At 39.1% G+C, this 23,625-nt stretch overlaps 1 protein-coding gene across 2 annotated transcripts in view; it reads right to left on the reverse strand.

Annotated features, from left to right (window-relative positions):
* The window catches only part of SLC66A2 (solute carrier family 66 member 2), a 79,680-nt gene that overhangs the window by 49,587 nt on the left and 6,468 nt on the right, over positions 1-23,625 (reverse strand). The window contains exons 3-4 of one of the 2 annotated variants that reach the window (XM_087707345.1): positions 16,195-16,328; positions 13,360-13,413 (exon numbers count right to left, since the gene is read on the reverse strand). In XM_087707345.1, the coding sequence (XP_087563471.1) occupies positions 13,360-13,413; positions 16,195-16,328 (188 nt within the window). The remainder of the gene's footprint in view (positions 1-13,359; positions 13,414-16,194; positions 16,329-23,625) is intronic. The other variant, XM_087707346.1, reaches the window with a different exon arrangement.

The following is a 23,625-nucleotide window of genomic DNA, read 5'->3' on the forward strand; positions in this document are numbered from 1 at the left end:
AAAATCACAACCCCTGGTATGCCCAAGTGTGGGAGGAAGGTCACACTTCCACTCTCTGTCATTAGGCTCGTCACAAGAGTCCATCCAGACAGAAACCCAATATTTTTACTGTTGCCTTTGTTATATTTGTGTTTTTATTTGTGCTGATAAATAAATAAGGATATGGCTAGCTGATGAGAGCTAAATAGCTTGAAATAGATCTATACTAGTCTTCCTTTATTTATTTATCAGCACAAATAAAAACACAAATATAACAAAGGCAACAGTAAAAATATTGGGTTTCTGTCTGGATGGACTCTTGTGACGAGCCTAATGACAGAGAGTGGAAGTGTGACCTTCCTCCCACACTTGGGCATACCAGGGGTTGTGATTTTAAGTATATACCTCCCACCCTGGCTGGCTGATAAAAGGAGTCGTTCTCTGTAGCTCAAATGGTTAACTCCTTGCCTGGGAGGCAATAGAGCACAGGTTCGAATCCCAGTAAGGATATGGCTAGCTGATGAGAGCTAAATAGCTTGAAATAGATCTATACTAGTCTTCCTTTATTTATTTATCAGCACAAATAAAAACACAAATATAACAAAGGCAACAGTAAAAATATTGGGTTTCTGTCTGGATGGACTCTTGTGACGAGCCTAATGACAGAGAGTGGAAGTGTGACCTTCCTCCCACACTTGGGCATACCAGGGGTTGTGACTTTAAGTATATACCTCCCACCCTGGCTGGCTGATAAAAGGAGTCGTTCTCTGTAGCTCAAATGGTTAACTCCCTGCCTGGGAAGGCAATAGAGCACAGGTTCGAATCCCAGTAAGGATATGGCTAGCTGATGAGAGCTAAATAGCTTGAAATAGATCTATACTAGTCTTCCTTTATTTATTTATCAGCACAAATAAAAACACAAATATAACAAAGGCAACAGTAAAAATATTGGGTTTCTGTCTGGATGGACTCTTGTGACGAGCCTAATGACAGAGAGTGGAAGTGTGACCTTCCTCCCACACTTGGGCATACCAGGGGTTGTGACTTTAAGTATATACCTCCCACCCTGGCTGGCTGATAAAAGGAGTCGTTCTCTGTAGCTCAAATGGTTAACTCCCTGCCTGGGAAGGCAATAGAGCACAGGTTCGAATCCCAGTAAGGATATGGCTAGCTGATGAGAGCTAAATAGCTTGAAATAGATCTATACTAGTCTTCCTTTATTTATTTATCAGCACAAATAAAAACACAAATATAACAAAGGCAACAGTAAAAATATTGGGTTTCTGTCTGGATGGACTCTTGTGACGAGCCTAATGACAGAGAGTGGAAGTGTGACCTTCCTCCCACACTTGGGCATACCAGGGGTTGTGACTTTAAGTATATACCTCCCACCCTGGCTGGCTGATAAAAGGAGTCGTTCTCTGTAGCTCAAATGGTTAACTCCCTGCCTGGGAAGGCAATAGAGCACAGGTTCGAATCCCAGTAAGGATATGGCTAGCTGATGAGAGCTAAATAGCTTGAAATAGATCTATACTAGTCTTCCTTTATTTATTTATCAGCACAAATAAAAACACAAATATAACAAAGGCAACAGTAAAAATATTGGGTTTCTGTCTGGATGGACTCTTGTGACGAGCCTAATGACAGAGAGTGGAAGTGTGACCTTCCTCCCACACTTGGGCATACCAGGGGTTGTGACTTTAAGTATATACCTCCCACCCTGGCTGGCTGATAAAAGGAGTCGTTCTCTGTAGCTCAAATGGTTAACTCCCTGCCTGGGAAGGCAATAGAGCACAGGTTCGAATCCCAGTAAGGATATGGCTAGCTGATGAGAGCTAAATAGCTTGAAATAGATCTATACTAGTCTTCCTTTATTTATTTATCAGCACAAATAAAAACACAAATATAACAAAGGCAACAGTAAAAATATTGGGTTTCTGTCTGGATGGACTCTTGTGACGAGCCTAATGACAGAGAGTGGAAGTGTGACCTTCCTCCCACACTTGGGCATACCAGGGGTTGTGATTTTAAGTATATACCTCCCACCCTGGCTGGCTGATAAAAGGAGTCGTTCTCTGTAGCTCAAATGGTTAACTCCTTGCCTGGGAGGCAATAGAGCACAGGTTCGAATCCCAGTAAGGATATGGCTAGCTGATGAGAGCTAAATAGCTTGAAATAGATCTATACTAGTCTTCCTTTATTTATTTATCAGCACAAATAAAAACACAAATATAACAAAGGCAACAGTAAAAATATTGGGTTTCTGTCTGGATGGACTCTTGTGACGAGCCTAATGACAGAGAGTGGAAGTGTGACCTTCCTCCCACACTTGGGCATACCAGGGGTTGTGATTTTAAGTATATACCTCCCACCCTGGCTGGCTGATAAAAGGAGTCGTTCTCTGTAGCTCAAATGGTTAACTCCTTGCCTGGGAGGCAATAGAGCACAGGTTCGAATCCCAGTAAGGATATGGCTAGCTGATGAGAGCTAAATAGCTTGAAATAGATCTATACTAGTCTTCCTTTATTTATTTATCAGCACAAATAAAAACACAAATATAACAAAGGCAACAGTAAAAATATTGGGTTTCTGTCTGGATGGACTCTTGTGACGAGCCTAATGACAGAGAGTGGAAGTGTGACCTTCCTCCCACACTTGGGCATACCAGGGGTTGTGATTTTAAGTATATACCTCCCACCCTGGCTGGCTGATAAAAGGAGTCGTTCTCTGTAGCTCAAATGGTTAACTCCTTGCCTGGGAGGCAATAGAGCACAGGTTCGAATCCCAGTAAGGATATGGCTAGCTGATGAGAGCTAAATAGCTTGAAATAGATCTATACTAGTCTTCCTTTATTTATTTATCAGCACAAATAAAAACACAAATATAACAAAGGCAACAGTAAAAATATTGGGTTTCTGTCTGGATGGACTCTTGTGACGAGCCTAATGACAGAGAGTGGAAGTGTGACCTTCCTCCCACACTTGGGCATACCAGGGGTTGTGATTTTAAGTATATACCTCCCACCCTGGCTGGCTGATAAAAGGAGTCGTTCTCTGTAGCTCAAATGGTTAACTCCTTGCCTGGGAGGCAATAGAGCACAGGTTCGAATCCCAGTAAGGATATGGCTAGCTGATGAGAGCTAAATAGCTTGAAATAGATCTATACTAGTCTTCCTTTATTTATTTATCAGCACAAATAAAAACACAAATATAACAAAGGCAACAGTAAAAATATTGGGTTTCTGTCTGGATGGACTCTTGTGACGAGCCTAATGACAGAGAGTGGAAGTGTGACCTTCCTCCCACACTTGGGCATACCAGGGGTTGTGATTTTAAGTATATACCTCCCACCCTGGCTGGCTGATAAAAGGAGTCGTTCTCTGTAGCTCAAATGGTTAACTCCTTGCCTGGGAGGCAATAGAGCACAGGTTCGAATCCCAGTAAGGATATGGCTAGCTGATGAGAGCTAAATAGCTTGAAATAGATCTATACTAGTCTTCCTTTATTTATTTATCAGCACAAATAAAAACACAAATATAACAAAGGCAACAGTAAAAATATTGGGTTTCTGTCTGGATGGACTCTTGTGACGAGCCTAATGACAGAGAGTGGAAGTGTGACCTTCCTCCCACACTTGGGCATACCAGGGGTTGTGATTTTAAGTATATACCTCCCACCCTGGCTGGCTGATAAAAGGAGTCGTTCTCTGTAGCTCAAATGGTTAACTCCTTGCCTGGGAGGCAATAGAGCACAGGTTCGAATCCCAGTAAGGATATGGCTAGCTGATGAGAGCTAAATAGCTTGAAATAGATCTATACTAGTCTTCCTTTATTTATTTATCAGCACAAATAAAAACACAAATATAACAAAGGCAACAGTAAAAATATTGGGTTTCTGTCTGGATGGACTCTTGTGACGAGCCTAATGACAGAGAGTGGAAGTGTGACCTTCCTCCCACACTTGGGCATACCAGGGGTTGTGATTTTAAGTATATACCTCCCACCCTGGCTGGCTGATAAAAGGAGTCGTTCTCTGTAGCTCAAATGGTTAACTCCTTGCCTGGGAGGCAATAGAGCACAGGTTCGAATCCCAGTAAGGATATGGCTAGCTGATGAGAGCTAAATAGCTTGAAATAGATCTATACTAGTCTTCCTTTATTTATTTATCAGCACAAATAAAAACACAAATATAACAAAGGCAACAGTAAAAATATTGGGTTTCTGTCTGGATGGACTCTTGTGACGAGCCTAATGACAGAGAGTGGAAGTGTGACCTTCCTCCCACACTTGGGCATACCAGGGGTTGTGATTTTAAGTATATACCTCCCACCCTGGCTGGCTGATAAAAGGAGTCGTTCTCTGTAGCTCAAATGGTTAACTCCTTGCCTGGGAGGCAATAGAGCACAGGTTCGAATCCCAGTAAGGATATGGCTAGCTGATGAGAGCTAAATAGCTTGAAATAGATCTATACTAGTCTTCCTTTATTTATTTATCAGCACAAATAAAAACATATATATATATATATATATATACTTAAAGTCACAACCCCTGGTATGCCCAAGTGTGGGAGGAAGGTCACACTTCCACTCTCTGTCATTAGGCTCGTCACAAGAGTCCATCCAGACAGAAACCCAATATTTTTACTGTTGCCTTTGTTATATTTGTGTTTTTATTTGTGCTGATAAATAAATAAAGGAAGACTAGTATAGATCTATTTCAAGCTATTTAGCTCTCATCAGCTAGCCATATCCTTACTGGGATTCGAACCTGTGCTCTATTGCCTTCCCAGGCAGGGAGTTAACCATTTGAGCTACAGAGAACGACTCCTTTTATCAGCCAGCCAGGGTGGGAGGTATATACTTAAAGTCACAACCCCTGGTATGCCCAAGTGTGGGAGGAAGGTCACACTTCCACTCTCTGTCATTAGGCTCGTCACAAGAGTCCATCCAGACAGAAACCCAATATTTTTACTGTTGCCTTTGTTATATTTGTGTTTTTATTTGTGCTGATAAATAAATAAAGGAAGACTAGTATAGATCTATTTCAAGCTATTTAGCTCTCATCAGCTAGCCATATCCTTACTGGGATTCGAACCTGTGCTCTATTGCCTTCCCAGGCAGGGAGTTAACCATTTGAGCTACAGAGAACGACTCCTTTTATCAGCCAGCCAGGGTGGGAGGTATATACTTAAAGTCACAACCCCTGGTATGCCCAAGTGTGGGAGGAAGGTCACACTTCCACTCTCTGTCATTAGGCTCGTCACAAGAGTCCATCCAGACAGAAACCCAATATTTTTACTGTTGCCTTTGTTATATTTGTGTTTTTATTTGTGCTGATAAATAAATAAAGGAAGACTAGTATAGATCTATTTCAAGCTATTTAGCTCTCATCAGCTAGCCATATCCTTACTGGGATTCGAACCTGTGCTCTATTGCCTCCCAGGCAAGGAGTTAACCATTTGAGCTACAGAGAACGACTCCTTTTATCAGCCAGCCAGGGTGGGAGGTATATACTTAAAATCACAACCCCTGGTATGCCCAAGTGTGGGAGGAAGGTCACACTTCCACTCTCTGTCATTAGGCTCGTCACAAGAGTCCATCCAGACAGAAACCCAATATTTTTACTGTTGCCTTTGTTATATTTGTGTTTTTATTTGTGCTGATAAATAAATAAAGGAAGACTAGTATAGATCTATTTCAAGCTATTTAGCTCTCATCAGCTAGCCATATCCTTACTGGGATTCGAACCTGTGCTCTATTGCCTCCCAGGCAAGGAGTTAACCATTTGAGCTACAGAGAACGACTCCTTTTATCAGCCAGCCAGGGTGGGAGGTATATACTTAAAATCACAACCCCTGGTATGCCCAAGTGTGGGAGGAAGGTCACACTTCCACTCTCTGTCATTAGGCTCGTCACAAGAGTCCATCCAGACAGAAACCCAATATTTTTACTGTTGCCTTTGTTATATTTGTGTTTTTATTTGTGCTGATAAATAAATAAGGATATGGCTAGCTGATGAGAGCTAAATAGCTTGAAATAGATCTATACTAGTCTTCCTTTATTTATTTATCAGCACAAATAAAAACACAAATATAACAAAGGCAACAGTAAAAATATTGGGTTTCTGTCTGGATGGACTCTTGTGACGAGCCTAATGACAGAGAGTGGAAGTGTGACCTTCCTCCCACACTTGGGCATACCAGGGGTTGTGATTTTAAGTATATACCTCCCACCCTGGCTGGCTGATAAAAGGAGTCGTTCTCTGTAGCTCAAATGGTTAACTCCTTGCCTGGGAGGCAATAGAGCACAGGTTCGAATCCCAGTAAGGATATGGCTAGCTGATGAGAGCTAAATAGCTTGAAATAGATCTATACTAGTCTTCCTTTATTTATTTATCAGCACAAATAAAAACACAAATATAACAAAGGCAACAGTAAAAATATTGGGTTTCTGTCTGGATGGACTCTTGTGACGAGCCTAATGACAGAGAGTGGAAGTGTGACCTTCCTCCCACACTTGGGCATACCAGGGGTTGTGATTTTAAGTATATACCTCCCACCCTGGCTGGCTGATAAAAGGAGTCGTTCTCTGTAGCTCAAATGGTTAACTCCTTGCCTGGGAGGCAATAGAGCACAGGTTCGAATCCCAGTAAGGATATGGCTAGCTGATGAGAGCTAAATAGCTTGAAATAGATCTATACTAGTCTTCCTTTATTTATTTATCAGCACAAATAAAAACACAAATATAACAAGGGCAACAGTAAAAATATTGGGTTTCTGTCTGGATGGACTCTTGTGACGAGCCTAATGACAGAGAGTGGAAGTGTGACCTTCCTCCCACACTTGGGCATACCAGGGGTTGTGATTTTAAGTATATACCTCCCACCCTGGCTGGCTGATAAAAGGAGTCGTTCTCTGTAGCTCAAATGGTTAACTCCTTGCCTGGGAGGCAATAGAGCACAGGTTCGAATCCCAGTAAGGATATGGCTAGCTGATGAGAGCTAAATAGCTTGAAATAGATCTATACTAGTCTTCCTTTATTTATTTATCAGCACAAATAAAAACACAAATATAACAAAGGCAACAGTAAAAATATTGGGTTTCTGTCTGGATGGACTCTTGTGACGAGCCTAATGACAGAGAGTGGAAGTGTGACCTTCCTCCCACACTTGGGCATACCAGGGGTTGTGATTTTAAGTATATACCTCCCACCCTGGCTGGCTGATAAAAGGAGTCGTTCTCTGTAGCTCAAATGGTTAACTCCTTGCCTGGGAGGCAATAGAGCACAGGTTCGAATCCCAGTAAGGATATGGCTAGCTGATGAGAGCTAAATAGCTTGAAATAGATCTATACTAGTCTTCCTTTATTTATTTATCAGCACAAATAAAAACACAAATATAACAAAGGCAACAGTAAAAATATTGGGTTTCTGTCTGGATGGACTCTTGTGACGAGCCTAATGACAGAGAGTGGAAGTGTGACCTTCCTCCCACACTTGGGCATACCAGGGGTTGTGATTTTAAGTATATATATATATATATATATATATATATATATACATATATGATTCCCAGTAAGGGTATGGCTAGCTGATGAGAGCTAAATAGCTTGAAATAGATCTATACTAGTCTCCCTTTATTTATTTATCAGCACAAATATAACATACATACATGCATGCATACATACATACATACATATTGCATTTGTGCTGATAAATAAATATATATGTATGTATGTATATGTATATATATATATGTATGTGTGTATGTATATATATATGTGTGTGTGTGTGTGTGTGTGTATATATGTATGTATGTATGTATGTATGTATGTATGTATGTATGTATGTATGTATGTATGTTGTATTTGTGCTGATAAATAAATAAATATAGCACAGGTTCCAATCCCAGTAAGGGTATGGCTAGCTGATGAGAGCTAAATAGCTTGAAATAGATCTATACTAGTCTCCCTTTATTTATTTATTAGCACAAATACAACACAAATGTAACAAAGGCAACAGTAAAAATATTGGGTTTCTGTCTGGATGGTCTCTTATGATGAGCCGATGGACAGAGAATGGAAGCAGTGAACTTCCTCCCATATTTGGGCATACCAGGGGTTGTGACTTTAATATATATATATATGTATATGTATGTATGTGTATATATATATATATATATATATATATATATATATATATATATATATATATATATATATATATATATATATACACATACACACATACACACACATACATACACACACACACACACATATACACATACACATATACATGTAATTTATTTTTCATATATATATATGTATATGTATGTATATATATATATATATATGAAAAATAAATATAATACCACTAAAGCTATAATAATAGATGTTAATATCCCAGAACAACATAACAAATTTATGATCAAAAATATTGCACAATAAATCAGTTGGCAATAGCCAAAATGACAAATCATATCAACCAGCTCCGAAAGCAATCAATAGGAAAGTTTATCATTTATATTAAAGCTGGGTATGTATTTTCTTTAACCTCATCACACACCCCCACCCCCCAATTGTATTTTGGAGTTTCTTCCAAAACTGCAGGTGGGCTGCAGTTCAGCAGAACAGTACTCAGATATATTTTGTTTCTGCTGTTTCAGGCTAAATCTTCAGGCAAAGATGACACGGCCAGTACATCTCACCCCTCTCTTCTCTTCATGGTTTGGGTTACATCTCACCTGCTGATTTTCTTAACACCTCCTTTTCCTTTTCTCTCCTTGGGTTTAAGTATAGCATTACTGAACCAGTCATCTGCCTCCCATCTTCCCAGCACATTTTTCCTTATCTCCACTAAGCCGTGTTGTGCACCTTTTGAATTAGTTAATGTCCTTGGCCTGTTCCCTTTCTCTCCCAACTCAAAACACAAGTTTGTGAGTTTCAGTCTAGATGCAGACCATCCAAAATAAATGTTCCGCATATGAAATGCTCGTGCAACTACTTTTATGTATTCTAATTCAAGACTCACTGGAGAAGAGCCTAATGCTGGGAAAGATTGAGGGCAAGAGAGGAAGGGGACGACAGAGAATGAGGTGGCTGGATAGAGTCACTGAAACAGTTGGTGTGAGTTTAAATAGACTCCAGAGGATGGTAGAGGACAGGAAGGCCTGGAGGAATGTTGTCCATTGGGTCACGATAAGTCGGACAGGACTTCGCAACTAACAACAACAAATTCAAGAGGTGCTTTGATATCTGCAGGATGCAAATGTAGCTCTTCTCTTTCAGCCTAAATCAGAGATTTTCAAACTTGGCAACTTTAAGACTTGTGGACTTCAACTCCCAGAATTCTCCAGCCAGCAGAGTTGACTGGAGAATTTTGGGAGTTGAAGTCCACCGTGACCCGTCAAAAGCGCGGACGGCAAAAGCGTGATCGACAAAATCGCGCCTTTGACGTCATCACAGCGCGACGAAAAAGATCGAAAAATTCAAATAAAAATTAATAAAAATTAAATTAAAGCAAACCGATTCACATAAAGGTAAGGGTTAGGGTTAGGGTTAGGGTTAGGTTAAGGGTTAGGGTTAGCTTTAGAGCGTTAGCGTTAGCGTTAGGGTTAGGTTAAGGGTTAGCGTTAGGTTTTTCGTTACTTTAACGGTTAGGTTTAGGGTTAGGTTTAGGGTTAGGTTAAGAGTTAGGTTTAGGGTTAGGTTTAGGGTTAGGTTTGGGGGGCTTAGGGTAAGGTTTTCGCTTTATTTTTACATTTTTCGAACTTTTTCGTCGCGCTGTGATGACGTCACAGCACGCTTTTGTCGAGCGCGATTTTGTCCTACGCGCTTTTGTGGTGGAACCGAAGTCCACAAGTCTTAAAGTTACCAAGTTTGAAGACCTCTGCTCTAAATTAAAGCAGCCATGTTCCTTACGTGGCTCATACGTGTGGTGTTCTGGAAGCTGTTCCTGACTGTTTCAGCATGAACAAGAAAGAACTCGCTGTGCATGCACATGAACAGAGAAACAGCCAAAGCAGACCTCAAAACAACTATGCCTGCAAAATATGCAGTTTTAACAATAAGATGAGGGAGGAACTTCATTTGAACTCCCATATATTGTGAAGTTTCTCTTTACACACATCTATCATGTACAGATCCCAACTGAAACAAGAGGCATCTTTCAATGACAATAATTACCACATTTGAAACTCCCCAAGAGTGTTTACTACCAGGAAAAATGTTATTTATCAATATTATCACCATATAGTTTTAACAATCCTAAAGCAGGATGCTAAACAGAAACAGAAAAACTAAGTAGGAAAAAATATCAAACTAGCCAAATCATAAAAAAGAGAGTAACTTCAAAGCATGATGACAACAAAACAAGAGACGTAACACAAGTACTTGTTCTCCATTCAAATAAAAAGGAAATTAGCTTTAAAAGCTAAATACCTGACGCAGCAACTACCTAAATTAACAGTTCCCAGCCTTGGTTCTTTAATCTCAACAACTGGCACTGCCGAGTGGGGATTACAATGCACACTAGTCAGCATCTGGGTTAAGTTTAAAGTTGGAAGGAATTTTAAAAGCTAATTGAGAATCAAGTACAGGCCTTATTAGATGAATCATGTTTAGCCATCAAACAAAAATGCAACTAAACCACAATAGCATTAATACAGAACAACTTTCAGGTGCTAGCAACTCTACAGTAAAAAGTTTCTGCACTATCTCTTGACTTAGAGAAAGGTTCTTTTAAGACAACACATTGAATGTTATTTAATTGAATTTTCTTTCTTAGAGAGATTCAGTGATTAAGACCAACCAATTGTGCTTTTTTTTTTAATTAGCTCCAAATAAGCCAAAGGCTTAATGAGAGCAGAAATCTGCACAGGAATCCATTTTTATCTATTACTTTTGCATAGATAAGCCTGACCAATATTTTGTTTCCATTTGAAAAATGGATATTGTAGCTGCTGCTTGGCATTACAGCAATTAGATTTCTGGATAAAGCATGTGGATAAAAGCTTTGTACTGCTTTTCTTGGTAGTGGTGATGGGGACAATTAAGGACACTAAGTAGTTTTCTGGACTGCTGAAAGGGAAGTTTGTACTTCCCTTTCAGCAGTTTGTACTCTGAAGTGAATGCCAAATGACTATTTCAAATAATCTACCATTTTTACTGTCCTTTGATTTATATAAACCAAATAACGCTATAGTTCTGAGCACTCTGGTGTGCAGGACTACTACTCCCAAAAATCTGAGCCCCTGTGGCCACTAGAAGTTACTATCTAGCACATCTGGAAATAATAACATATTATACACATTGTCCAAACCCCTTCCAGAAGAGTCACATTTCAAACAGTCATTTCTTGTGGCATCTTGTTCAGCAATAATTCAACAGGTATTGTCCCCCAAACCCCTCTATATCCACGTGGCACACAATGTTGAGTAAAGACCAATCTCCAATCGTGTCACTTTTCCATCTCTGGGAGGCAATGCTTTTGGCTATGGTCTTCTAAATGTCAGCATTCTAAGTATTAACCACATAGAAAGCAGAACTGCGAGGCAGGCAGATTCCTCAAACAACAATTTTATTGGAGAGATCATATTGGCACAACTGGTGAAAACCGACTCTGAAAGTTCCCACGGTTTTCACCTAATTAAAAAGTGAAAGCCCCCCCTCCTCTTCCCCAAACAATCAGTCACATTGTCCAATCAAGGTGCTGGCCAGTTGCCTGGTTACTTCACTCCTCCTTTTTCTAGCCACCTGTTCGAATGTCCTTGGTTCCCACAGGAAGCTATTTTGTTTTGGCTACAAAACCCCCATCTAACTATGTCCTCCCTCCGTATCCCTTCTTCGCGTCGTGGCAATCCTGAAGCCTCCAAATGGCCCCAGTCAGGTTCGCTTCAGAGTTGACACTAACCTTTCCAAAATGGAGGATAACCAGCTGATTTTTCTAGCATGAATAAAGTAGTCTGGAAAATTGTAGTGGGGAGAGGTGGTCCTGCAGCCATTAGGTGTTACAACACTTGGTATGTTAAGACCAGACTTTTAATCAGCCCTCGGAAGCTGACAGGTAATCAGTGCAAGTAATCATGTATGACATTTGAAAGTCTGATATTTGAAATATGTGCGTTGTGATATGATTTTACAGCCATATGTGCATTTTAATATGATTTTCTCAAGATGATAATTATTACTATCCACAGTTTCCACACAATAGTTTCTAAAATGCTCAACTGACTTGGAAAATAACACTCCAACCTAGGGAAAGCACAGATTATGTATCAAGTAAAGAAATTTTAAAAATAAACCTAAACCAGTAGAAACCTTCGAGACCGCCTGCTGCCACATACCTCCCAGCGGCCAGTAAGATCCCACAGATTGGGCCTCCTTCAGATGCCGTCAGCCAGAGGGCCCGTCGGCTGGCGGGCCCTCGGAGGAGAGCCTTCTCTGTGGCTGCTCCGACTCACTGGAACCAGCTACCCCCGGAGATCCGGACCATACCCACTCTCATAGCCTTCAGGAAAGCTGTAAAAACCTGGCTGTTCCGGCAGGCCTGGGGCTGTTGACCTCACTGTTGAGGTCCAGCCCCGATCAGAATGAATGTACGAGGTGTTGCTGTTTTTAAACTGTTACTTTCGTTATGTGTTTCGTTATGTGTTTTTTCTCTTTATTTTTGTAAGCCGCCCAGAGTCCTTCGGGATTGGACAGCATATAAATGTGTTTAATAATAATAATAACAACAACAACAACAACAACAACTTCTTTAACAGTAGTAGGGAAGCCAGGGCTATGGCCAGATAGATGGCTTTGAGCCAGTTCTTATCCCTAGACTGGGAAGTCAAAAATATCTATACATCAACACGCAATGCACCATTGTGACAGATTAGTTTATAACCTTCAAATGAGACTTTCACCCTGCAGTGCATTGATTCATATAATACATACACGTGCACACTCATGCATACAAATGCTTTTAAATGTATCTGCATATTGTTCACACACGCACATCCAATTGTCACAAATTGTTGAAACACAAATTATTGAGTGAAAATACGATGAATAAAGTAAACTTAACAGGATAAATTCTATAATATCAAGTCTGGTCATGGAACTAATGGGGGGGGGATATATGGGAAACACATAAGGAGCCAAATTGAATGTGCTTTCTCCATTAGTCGTAAAACCCAAATGAACATGTCGCTGTTAAGAAGATGTAGCACGGATAGTTTCTTCTTAGAAATGATAAGCATGCATTCATTTCTAAAATGGCAAAAAAAACCAACCAACCCCAACACGCTAAACTAAATCCCAAGCAAAAAGAAAAAAGCAATGGAGAACAGATGGTGTTTCAATGGCACCCTCATGCAACAAGGGTTTCTAAAGTACATACCTAGAAAGGTTCTCCTGGGAGCTGTTTTGATTTCTTCATCCTTACTATCTGCAGCTATATTAAAATATTGAAGAGAAAGCAAAGACAAAACAAAGGTAGTTTGACTCCTCATAATAGCAAGTGCTGAAAGTGCTCTAAATTAGCTTAAAGTTAAAGGTAGCTTGACGGCAGTCATCATGCTAGAATACTTTTTTATATTTTAAAAAGAAACCAATTTAATTTGCTGGATTCCGATATTAGTCATTCATATACTGTGCTCCCCAAAATTTAGAAAAGCAAAAGAAACATTTAGAAAGCATGAATGTACAAGAACCGTAGCTTAAGCAAATATTGAATGCATAGATCAGTATCAAGAAGTTATATTAGTTATCTATTTTACACCGCATTACATGTTTTCTCGCTAAGAGGATTGTGAAAAAAAAAAATAAGCAAAGGTTTAGCTTAGCTAAAATCAAAAAAGCATGAAAGAGTTCATCTGAGACTGTTGATAAATGATGCTCTACAATCCAGCCAATAATTCAAGAGATAAATATGTACAACAAGCTTATATGAAATGTCAATAATTGAATTACAATATGAATAACAAATAAAATCTTAAGCTATATTCCCTTAGCCAAAGTGGTATAAAGCTACAAAACCAGCAAGTGTTTTCGTTCTCTGTAGCCAACAAGATCTATTGTTGGATAAAAGCAGCTAAATTCTGTTCAAAACAATTCTCTCTAAATTTTGCAAATCTAGGAAATTGTTATATGATGAATGTTGAAATAAAGTCAACAATTGCCTTCAATCACTACATGTAATCTTTTACACACACACACCAATCCAAACATTCACATTTCCAAACTCATTTATAAAAATAAAAAGCATGGATTCAAAACAAAACAATGCAAACTATCAACACAGGTTTTTGGATATTTCACATCATTAGTTCATAGAACTCAATGTTTTAAATCATATAAGAACATGACCAAAAAATACTGCATTAAAATTAGAAACAGACATTTCAGAAAAACCTCTAATCTATACTGCACACTATGGTAATTATAAGAAGGATATATTTAAGCGAATTACTCTTCTTATGCAGGACAGATTTCATATACAGGCCTGTATAAACAGGTCAGAAATGTAGGCTATATAAAGTGGCTCTGAGCTACAGATTGGGTTTAATGTCATAAAGCAGGTGACTCAAGAAAAAGTCCAAGGATGAAGGCTCAATATTGACTAAAAAGCAAAGAGGAGACTACATCTTACTCTTTAATTAAAAGCTTATGGAAAGGTTCAATAATTTGCAACAATTTAATAAATATTCCAACCAGCACAGAGCAGACTGTTTACTGATCCTCTGAGATTTTCCCATTAAAGATTTGTTTCGTGTAATACATTTTTCTGTGCAACTGCCCATTCTGTCAGTGTTAGGCAACGTGAAAATCATTAATTCCCATTCAGAATCAGCTGCATGCGTGAAGGAACCTGGTTGTATAGACCAGGGCTATCAAGCTTGATTTCACTGAAAGCCACATGAGGGTTGTGTTTGACCTGGGGGGTGGAGGCAGGTCAGCATCACTCGTGTCAGGGGCACCTGTGGTGGCCTGGGTGGGGATCCACTTTTGCTAGTAGTTTGTTTTGCTAGTGCTCTAGCAGAAAAAAACAGAGCATGGGGGGAGGGGTGCTGTACATTGCCCCTCCCAAGCTCGGGCTGGTCCACTGTTTCCAGGGCAGCCCCGCGGACCAGATTTAAGCACCCTGAAAGCTGGATCTGGCCCGCAGGCCTTAAGTTTGACACCCCTGGTATAGACATTGAAGCTAAGCATTCAATCAGAAAGTGGAAAGTATGAACTTAAGAGAATTAATAGGATGAATGCACATACAGATGGATGGACAGATGGAAGGAAGGAAATCTAGCAAGTCAGCTTTCTTTGCATTGCCATATCTCACTATCTAACATTAAGACGTGTGGACTACCAGAATTCCCCAGTGGGAATTCTGGGAGTTGAAGTAGTCACATCTTAATGGTTTCCAAGTTTGAGAAAAACTGCCGTATCTGAAGAGGAAGGGGAAAAAAGCATACACAGGTCTGTAAAGTATACATATCTTTGATGGGATCATGACATCAGCTCTTTCTCTCATTTCTTTTATCGACAAACTTTATTATCACACAATGAAGAACGAACACACCCAAAAGCTGAAGAATGAGAAAACTATAGAATGTTTTTCTACTGCAATGAAAATATATGCACATATGATAGTCGTACCCTATTCCCATATTTTATATTTGAAGGTCACACATAACTTGATGGAAGCCATCTGAACCTCTAACAGATAAGAGTGCTGACTAGCTTGTCCTGCAATTCATCATTTAATATATCACAGTGTTTGTTATCATAACCAGAACATTCATGATAGATGGAAGGACTGATCCATAAAATGATGGAATGTTACGCTTCTGAGCAGAACAATGAGTACAAAAGGATAATTCAGTGGATGCCACATGAGTTTAGAGCAATGAATGTGACAGCAAGAAGCATATGAGTATATAGCAGCAATTGGGAAGATCTTTCTTCTATAACTTTGCAAAGGAGAACAAAACCAACTCTATAGTTCACTACTCGAATAAATGGGATCACTGGATGAGAATTGCTTTAATTAGGATTTGGCATATATTCATATACACACAAATAAAAACAAATATTTTCACAATAAATCACATTTCCTCAATTGGAACGCTCTTTAAATCTTGAACCATCAAAACAGAGTTTTGCCAGAATATAATGTAGCCAAAGAAAAGAGAGGAGAAATAATGTTAGACAGAACCAATATGCAATGATTTCAACCAACCTGAAAAGGAGCGTCGTTTTATATTCAATTCATTGGCCACACGTACTTCAGTGCACAGTTTCAGCATCAATAACATTGTGGCTATCATTATAATGCTTTGCAATAGTAAGGGTGACTCAAAATGTCTCCCAAACCTAAAAGAAGAAAAAGAGATATCAAGTGGTTGAATACTAAAAGAATAAAAGCCTTTCATAAAACCAAATTCCAGGATGGATATAAATTAATTTACTGATATTCAAATTCTTCCAAGAGCCGGTCACCATTTTAATTCTAGGAAGGGAACCAGAATATAAATCTATTAACTAGATAATCTTTTGACAAAGTCACGTCAGATGCCAAATAAACTGCTCTGGATAATTATAGAAAAATATAACAAATAATGGATAACAAAATTAACAAATTAAGAGTAACATTTGCCTGAGTTTCCTAACCTTACACAGTGAAGAGAAGATTGTAAAATAGTGGTACTGGACATTCTTAATTTTAAATACAATTTTTTTTGCCAATGAACCTAAATCTATACATTCAAAATCAGTTTCTCCCACTAAAACCACTAGAGGGAGATCCATGCGCCTCTTAAGCCTTAACTGATCATTAATAAAACCATACACCTGAAACAGCTTCACAAAACATTTTCAAATATATTGAAGTAATACTTAATATTCATGTTTACTATCATTAAAAAAAACCTGCCCTTGTATTAGTCATTTGCACTATGGCAGCTGTGACCAATTGTGCTTACTTCAGCATCAATTCCAATGTTCTAACCTCTGCAGTTGATTAACAAGACATGTGTTCAGACAATCCAAAAATGAAACTATAATCAGTAATTAAGAAATACAGTTTAAAGAACACTGGAAGCTAACAGCACACAAAGCAATAAAAGACTCACTTGATATTTAAGAACTTAAACTGTCTCTGGGTCATTCAAGTTTGGGGAGACAAAGTGAGTTCCAAGAAGGGCAGTGGTGAACTTAGCATCCTGGCTTATTCCCATAGCAAAAATAGAAAGTTTAGCAAATGCAGCATTTTCACATATATACATGCAAATGTCCTAAAGGCAAATACCTTTTGCACTGCTTCCCATAGTCACAGAGAATAGAATAGAGAGAACAGAGAAAAAAACAAGGCAAAGAAAACAAGGTTTCTGGACAAAATAGAGAGAAAGAATTCGCTTGCATTTTGCATGACTTGGCTGTTTGTACTATCCAATGTTTGGAATAAAAAGACAAGGGAGAGTTGCTGGTCTCCACTAGATAAAAACAAAAGGGAAACAGAAAGCAAGAAAAAGGGGAGAAACTTGTTCTGTTCTAAAATGCAGGGTGATTGACACCACTGGGAAGGGGGATTTTAGTAAATCATCAAGAAGATATCCCTCAGAAAGATTTGTTTCCTGGACTGATGAGAAAGGGGAAAAGGAAGAATATCATAATATATGATGAGCAGGATATTTTCCATTTCTAGTCTAACAAAAGCCTTCACTGAAATTTCTGGGTTTCACAACAACAATTAACTAACTTCATCACAGGAATCACAGATTGTTTCAGTAGCTCAAGATGTATTGCTTAAGATTATATTTGTGTCTAAACTAGGGGTGTCAAACTTGATTTCATTGAGGGCCACATCAGGATTGTGTTTGACTTCCGGGGTGGGGAGTCAGGATGGGCATGGCCAGGATGGGCATGGCCAGCTTGACATAACTCATGTCGGGGGGCACCTGTAGTGGCCCGAGCACTCTGCCAGCGGAAACGGACTCCTGAGCTCCGTTTTCCGCTGGGACAGACTCTTGAAATCCTCTGCCAGCAATTCTCTGGAGCTTGGGAGGGTGATATGTGCCCCTCCTGAACTCTGTTTTCACTGGCAGAGGCACTACGGGCCAGTACTTCACTGTTTCCAGGGCGGCCCCACAGACCAGATCTAAGCAGCCCACAGGCCAGATCTGGTCTAAACTAGACCCCTGGTCTAAACATTTATATACAGGTAGTCCTCGACTTACAACAGTTCAGTGACCACTGAAAGTTATAACAGCACTGAAAAAAGTGACTTATGACCACTTTTCACAATTATGATCATTTCAGTATCCCCATGATCGTGTGATCAAAATTCAGATGCTTGGCAACCAGTTCATATTTAGTAGCAGTAGCAGTTACACTTATATGCCGCTTCATAGGGCTTTCAGCCCTCTCTAAGCGGTTTACAGAGTCAGCATATCGCCCCCACAGTCTGGGTCCTCATTTCACCCACCTCAGAAGGATGGCAGGCTGAGTCAACCTTGAGCCAGTGAGATTAGAACTGCTGAACTGCAGATAACAGTCAGCTGAAGTGGCCTGCAGTACTGCACCCTAACCACTGCGCCACCTCGGCTCTATATTTATGACCATTATGACCCTAACATTATCTAATCAGCTCATCTTCTGCCATCTTCTTCTCCTTTTGCTTTCACTCTTTCCCAACATCAACGCGTCCCTTTTCAAATGATCATACTTCAGACATATTTTGTAAAGGCTTAGCACTCTGAAGAAGGATCTTATGCTGGGAAAGATAAGACAAAGAGAAGAGGATAACCAGCAGCAAATTGGATGGACTCATTTACTCTGGTGACAGGTGCATCATTAGAAGACCTAAAGGACCAGATTTGGGGCAGTTCATCAGAGCAGATGAATGTTGTTGCTAAAAGTTGACATCAACTTGACAGCACATAATCTATCAATCAAGGAGTATATAATAAGGTGTTGTGGCCCAGCAGGTGCCGTTGGAGCTGCCACCAGACTCTGACAGTGAGGGCCCTCTGAGTCGGCTCTGGAGGAGGTGGAGGACCCTGGACAAGGTTCCAACTCCGAGCAGGGCGCAGAGAGACTGGTTGGCCACCAGGTGGCGCCTGAGCCTTGGACCAGTGGGGAGGAGACAAGGGAGAGTGATCCAGAAGCCAGCAGTGAGTTGTTCCTGGATGCACGCCATCGAAGAGCTACTAGGCATCAGGAACAATTACGCAATTACAGGAGGTAATTGTGTTCAGCTGGTGGTCATTAGGCTCCTCTCCAGACTATAAAAAAGACTGCTTGTGACACGCCCTTCTTGCAAAAGTCAACGCATTGACTAAAGAGAACGTAACTAACTTGGCAGGCTGGATTGCTGCCAAGGTTTGTCTGAATTGCTGCCAAGGTTTGTCGGACTTGCTGCCAAGGTCCTTATCTGTTTGCTTGCTTGGCTTTCAGCCACCGAGATTCTAGTCTTGTTATTAAAGGACATTCTAATTAAGCTCGTCTCGGCTTTCATTACTGGACGGAGGAGGGGGTCAGAACAATAAGGTATTGAAAAGAAAAGAAAAAAGATTTTCCTACTACATATTGGTATGAAATTATTAATGAAGAAAAATATAGGGTAAACGGTTATATAATAGAAGATTCAAGGATAAACATAATACAATTTACTGCTGGTTTGGATAATAGCTTTTCTCTGTGAATGACCAAAATACATTTCCAAAGAAGGTGAATATTTGCTTGCTCATTTAACTGTCAAAAGGGCTTGCCAGGCATATTTAATGCAAATATGCTTCTGTTATACATCCCACGATCTTGCTTGAATTCAATGAACCATATAGATGGAGAGGCTGGGAAAAAAAGCTTTTCTAATAGAAGAGAATATCTGTAGCTCAGAGTTAAACTGTGGCATCCTTGGTGCTTTCTGAGCTTGCTTGTTTGCTTGCTGGCAGTTGTTTTATTACCTAACTAGTTAACATCATAAGTGGCAAAAGTGCATTGTTGATGTTGTCTAATGAAGTAATGAAGTATATGAAACCAAACAACCAAGTTCAGGGAACATCCAGGACTACATATTAACTTTGTCTGCTTGGGCGTATCCTCCTTACAGTAGTCCTTTTTAATATAATTTTCTTCAGGGCTTGGTCAAACAGCAAGCCAAACTGAGAATGTAATTAAGGGAAGGGCAAACAATACATGACAAGTCTCCTCCCCTAAATACCAAAGCTAGATTTAAGACATTACACAGCCATCAAAAAGTAATGTTAATTTTCTCTATGCAAGGATTTACAGTACTCCTCAATCTATAAAATGAGTACTATAAAGCAAAAGTACGGAACCCACGGGATGTTTTTTTTAACCTAATTTAAGGGTATCAGAGAAATAATCAAGAACAAAATGTGTTCCACCTTCTGAATATTGCATGACGCATTCCAGAAAGATAAAGTTGAATGCTGTTAAAATACATTGTAAAATCTTGTTTGCATCCCATCTTACACTGGTCTTTCTCAACTTAATACTTTTTAATTGCATTTGGCACTCTAAGCAATAACCAAAATTGCAGTATGATTGTTCTTCAAAATATCTGCAGAGCACCGACTTTAGAAAACTTTTTTACATCGTACATGAAATGGCAATTTTTCTTACTATGCCATAAGCATATGAATGACCCTACACACACTGAACAAATAATTATTCACATGTCCTATGGATAGGTAGCAATGTAATTTAATTCTAAATCCACAGGGGGGGGGGGGAAACCTACCCAGGTCAATAACATTTGAACAAAGCATAAAAACTGATTTAAAAAATGATATTGTACTATTTTCTTCTCTTAACTCCAATCAACTTCCTGTAGTAATTGAGTCATACGACTGGAAGGGATCTTGGAGGTCTTCTAATCCAAGCTCCTGTTTAAGGCAGGAGTCTTTATACCATCCCAGACAAATGGTTCTCCAATTTTCCCTTGAAAGTCTTCAGCGAAAGAACTCCAGAGGCAAATCATTCCATTGATAAATGATTCTCACTGTCAGGAAATTCCTCTCTTTTTCCAGGTTGGATCTCCTCTGACAAGCTTCCACCCATTCCTTCTCCTACCTTGAGGACAATAAATTGACCCCCTTTTCTCTGTGACAGCCCTTCAAGCATTGGAAGATTTCTCCAAGTCTTTTCTTTATTAAGTTAAACATACCTAGTTCCCTTACACACTCATCATACGATTCAGCCTCCAGATCCTTAATCATCTCTGAATTATTTAGGGTGTGTGTGTGTGTGTGTGTGTGTACACATCTCTCTGTGTATATGAATGACAATTAATGTTCTTTTCTTTAAAAAGAATTGGATTTGTCAAAAAAGTAACATCTCTGAGCAAGTTGAAAAATCAATCTGATATTGAAGATTCTGATTCCATTGAGTGAGGAAGGGATGGATGCTAAGAAACATGGTGCCTGATCAAACAAAAATGACAGTAGATTGACAAGTCAAATTCTGAACAAGGAAGATTTTTGAGATGAAGATAGAAGGGATAAAAAGAAAGGTGCAGAATAAGGAGCTATAGAAACTAAAGATCAAGTGTATCTGACAGGAAGAACATGAAAGGAAAAGAGCTTTGAAAACTATGGAGTATAAGAGAATCCATTTTTCAATATTCAAGGAAAATGAACAGTTCTTTGGGATCACAAATCATGCTACGTGACCTGAGATCTAGTAAATAACCCCCATAAACAAGGTGTATACCACACATTAAATCAAAGTCAAATAATGTGATATGTTTTTAACAACATGGCTCTAGCAAATATTATTGTGAGCCAAGCAAAGGATACATTGAAGATGAAGCCTACTCAACAATTCCTTAGAATCAGGATTAAAATTACCCTCTATTTGCTGATGTCAATTTAGTAAGGTTGACAGAATAACTGGACTTGAAAACCGACAGTGTAGCATCAGGTTTATGATCATAAACCCAGAGTATGATTTGCAATAAGTCTTGGTTCTCTTAACAGAAGGACCAGTACAGAAATGAAATAAAGACAAAATGTTTGCTATTGAAGTTCTTCCAGAAATCTCTATAAGCAGTAATAATTCTTGCTGATAAACAATATATATTTGAAAATAAAGTTGTAAAACATAGTCACCGTGCACTGATTTTACTGCAACATGTTGGATTTATGATAATCATAATTCTACTCTTATTGCAGCTGGTGAGTATTAATGCACTGTGATCTATATATAGTTAAGACTTATTATTCTAGGCAAACAAATATGAACAGATGTATGCTTAAAGCCTTTTTAACAGGATATTCCACTTTCAAGGACAAACTGTTTATTATTATTTAACTATTTTTAAATATTTTCATTCACAGTGTTTTGTAACTACAAGCCACAATTACATTGCCTATTGGTTGGAAAAAGAGAAAGCAGTAGCATAATCCGGATAGTCCCTGACTTACAACAGTTTGTTTGGTGACTGACTGAGGTTACAACAGCAGTGAAAAACGTGAGTTATGATCCTTTTTCACACCATTACAGCATCCCCTTAGTCACATGATCAAAAGTAAGATACTTGACAACTGACTCATGACAGTTGCGGTGCCCCGGTCATGTGATTTGTGAGCTTCTGACAAGCCAAGTCAATGGAGAAGCCAGATTCACTTAACAACCATGTTAGTAATTTAACAATTTCAGTGATTCATTTAACAAATGTGGCAAGGAAGGTCATAAAATGGGGCACAATTCATTTAACCAATGTCTCACTCAGCAAACAAATTTTGGGCTCAATTTTGGTTGTACGTTGAGGACTACCTGTAAACCAGATTAAATTGAGAAATTAGAGAAATCCTTTCTCTAAAAGCAGCCCATTAACAATATTCAACAAACGGATTCAATAATAATGAACACTAATACAATTCTTCATTTCCTGAACTTTCTCTCAGCCTGTATTAATATAAACGATAGGATCTCCAGTAAATTGTTTTGATCAAATTATCTACTAGAGGCTAATGTAGAGTTGTCTTGTCCTGTGTGTGAGAGAGAGGCAAAAGATATCCAGAGAAAATGCAAAAGGGAATTTCAAAACATTACCTGCCTTTTCTTGAACTATGCTATAACAGGGCAGCTTGGAAGAGAGACGTTTGAATGAGTCAACCTTTTAAAACTCCTTTAAAATACAGCCTTTCCCCCATAATTAATTATAAAATCTAAAAAGGCTTGAGGAGAGGATATCAGCACTGTCTGGACTCACCACTAACAAAAAATACAACCATCATCAGAAAGAAGATCCTGCAACTACTTGGCATAAAAGAAATGCACGATTAAAGGTCATAGTTGGTATTTTTAAACACCTGTCATTGATAAATCAATCTAAAAAGCCCATCTTATAATAGCCTTGTGCTATTATATGTTTTAGGTCTAGTTTTAAAAGAGGGGTTTCTGGACTCAGTGATCCCCTTGTCTAACACTCAAGGTGAAAGGCTTTCAGGTAGGCTATATAATCTAATTAGTCTGTTCTGCCTGCTACACTCTGCCCTCCTTGTTCCTTATTTTTGCCAATTATTCTTTGCTGGGAAAGCTTGGAGCTGTGTTTTCTAATGGCCGGAAAATAATAACCCTGTCCCCACCCCTTCCAATTACATAGAAACAGGAAAGCACTCAACTAATTTCATTGCTAACAAAA

The sequence above is a fragment of the Thamnophis sirtalis genome, unplaced genomic scaffold (assembly GCF_051295495.1).
Source record: "Thamnophis sirtalis isolate CommonGarterSnake01/CBP01778 unplaced genomic scaffold, rThaSir2_p1.2 scaffold_2, whole genome shotgun sequence".
In the NCBI taxonomy this organism is placed as follows: domain Eukaryota; kingdom Metazoa; phylum Chordata; class Lepidosauria; order Squamata; family Natricidae; genus Thamnophis; species Thamnophis sirtalis.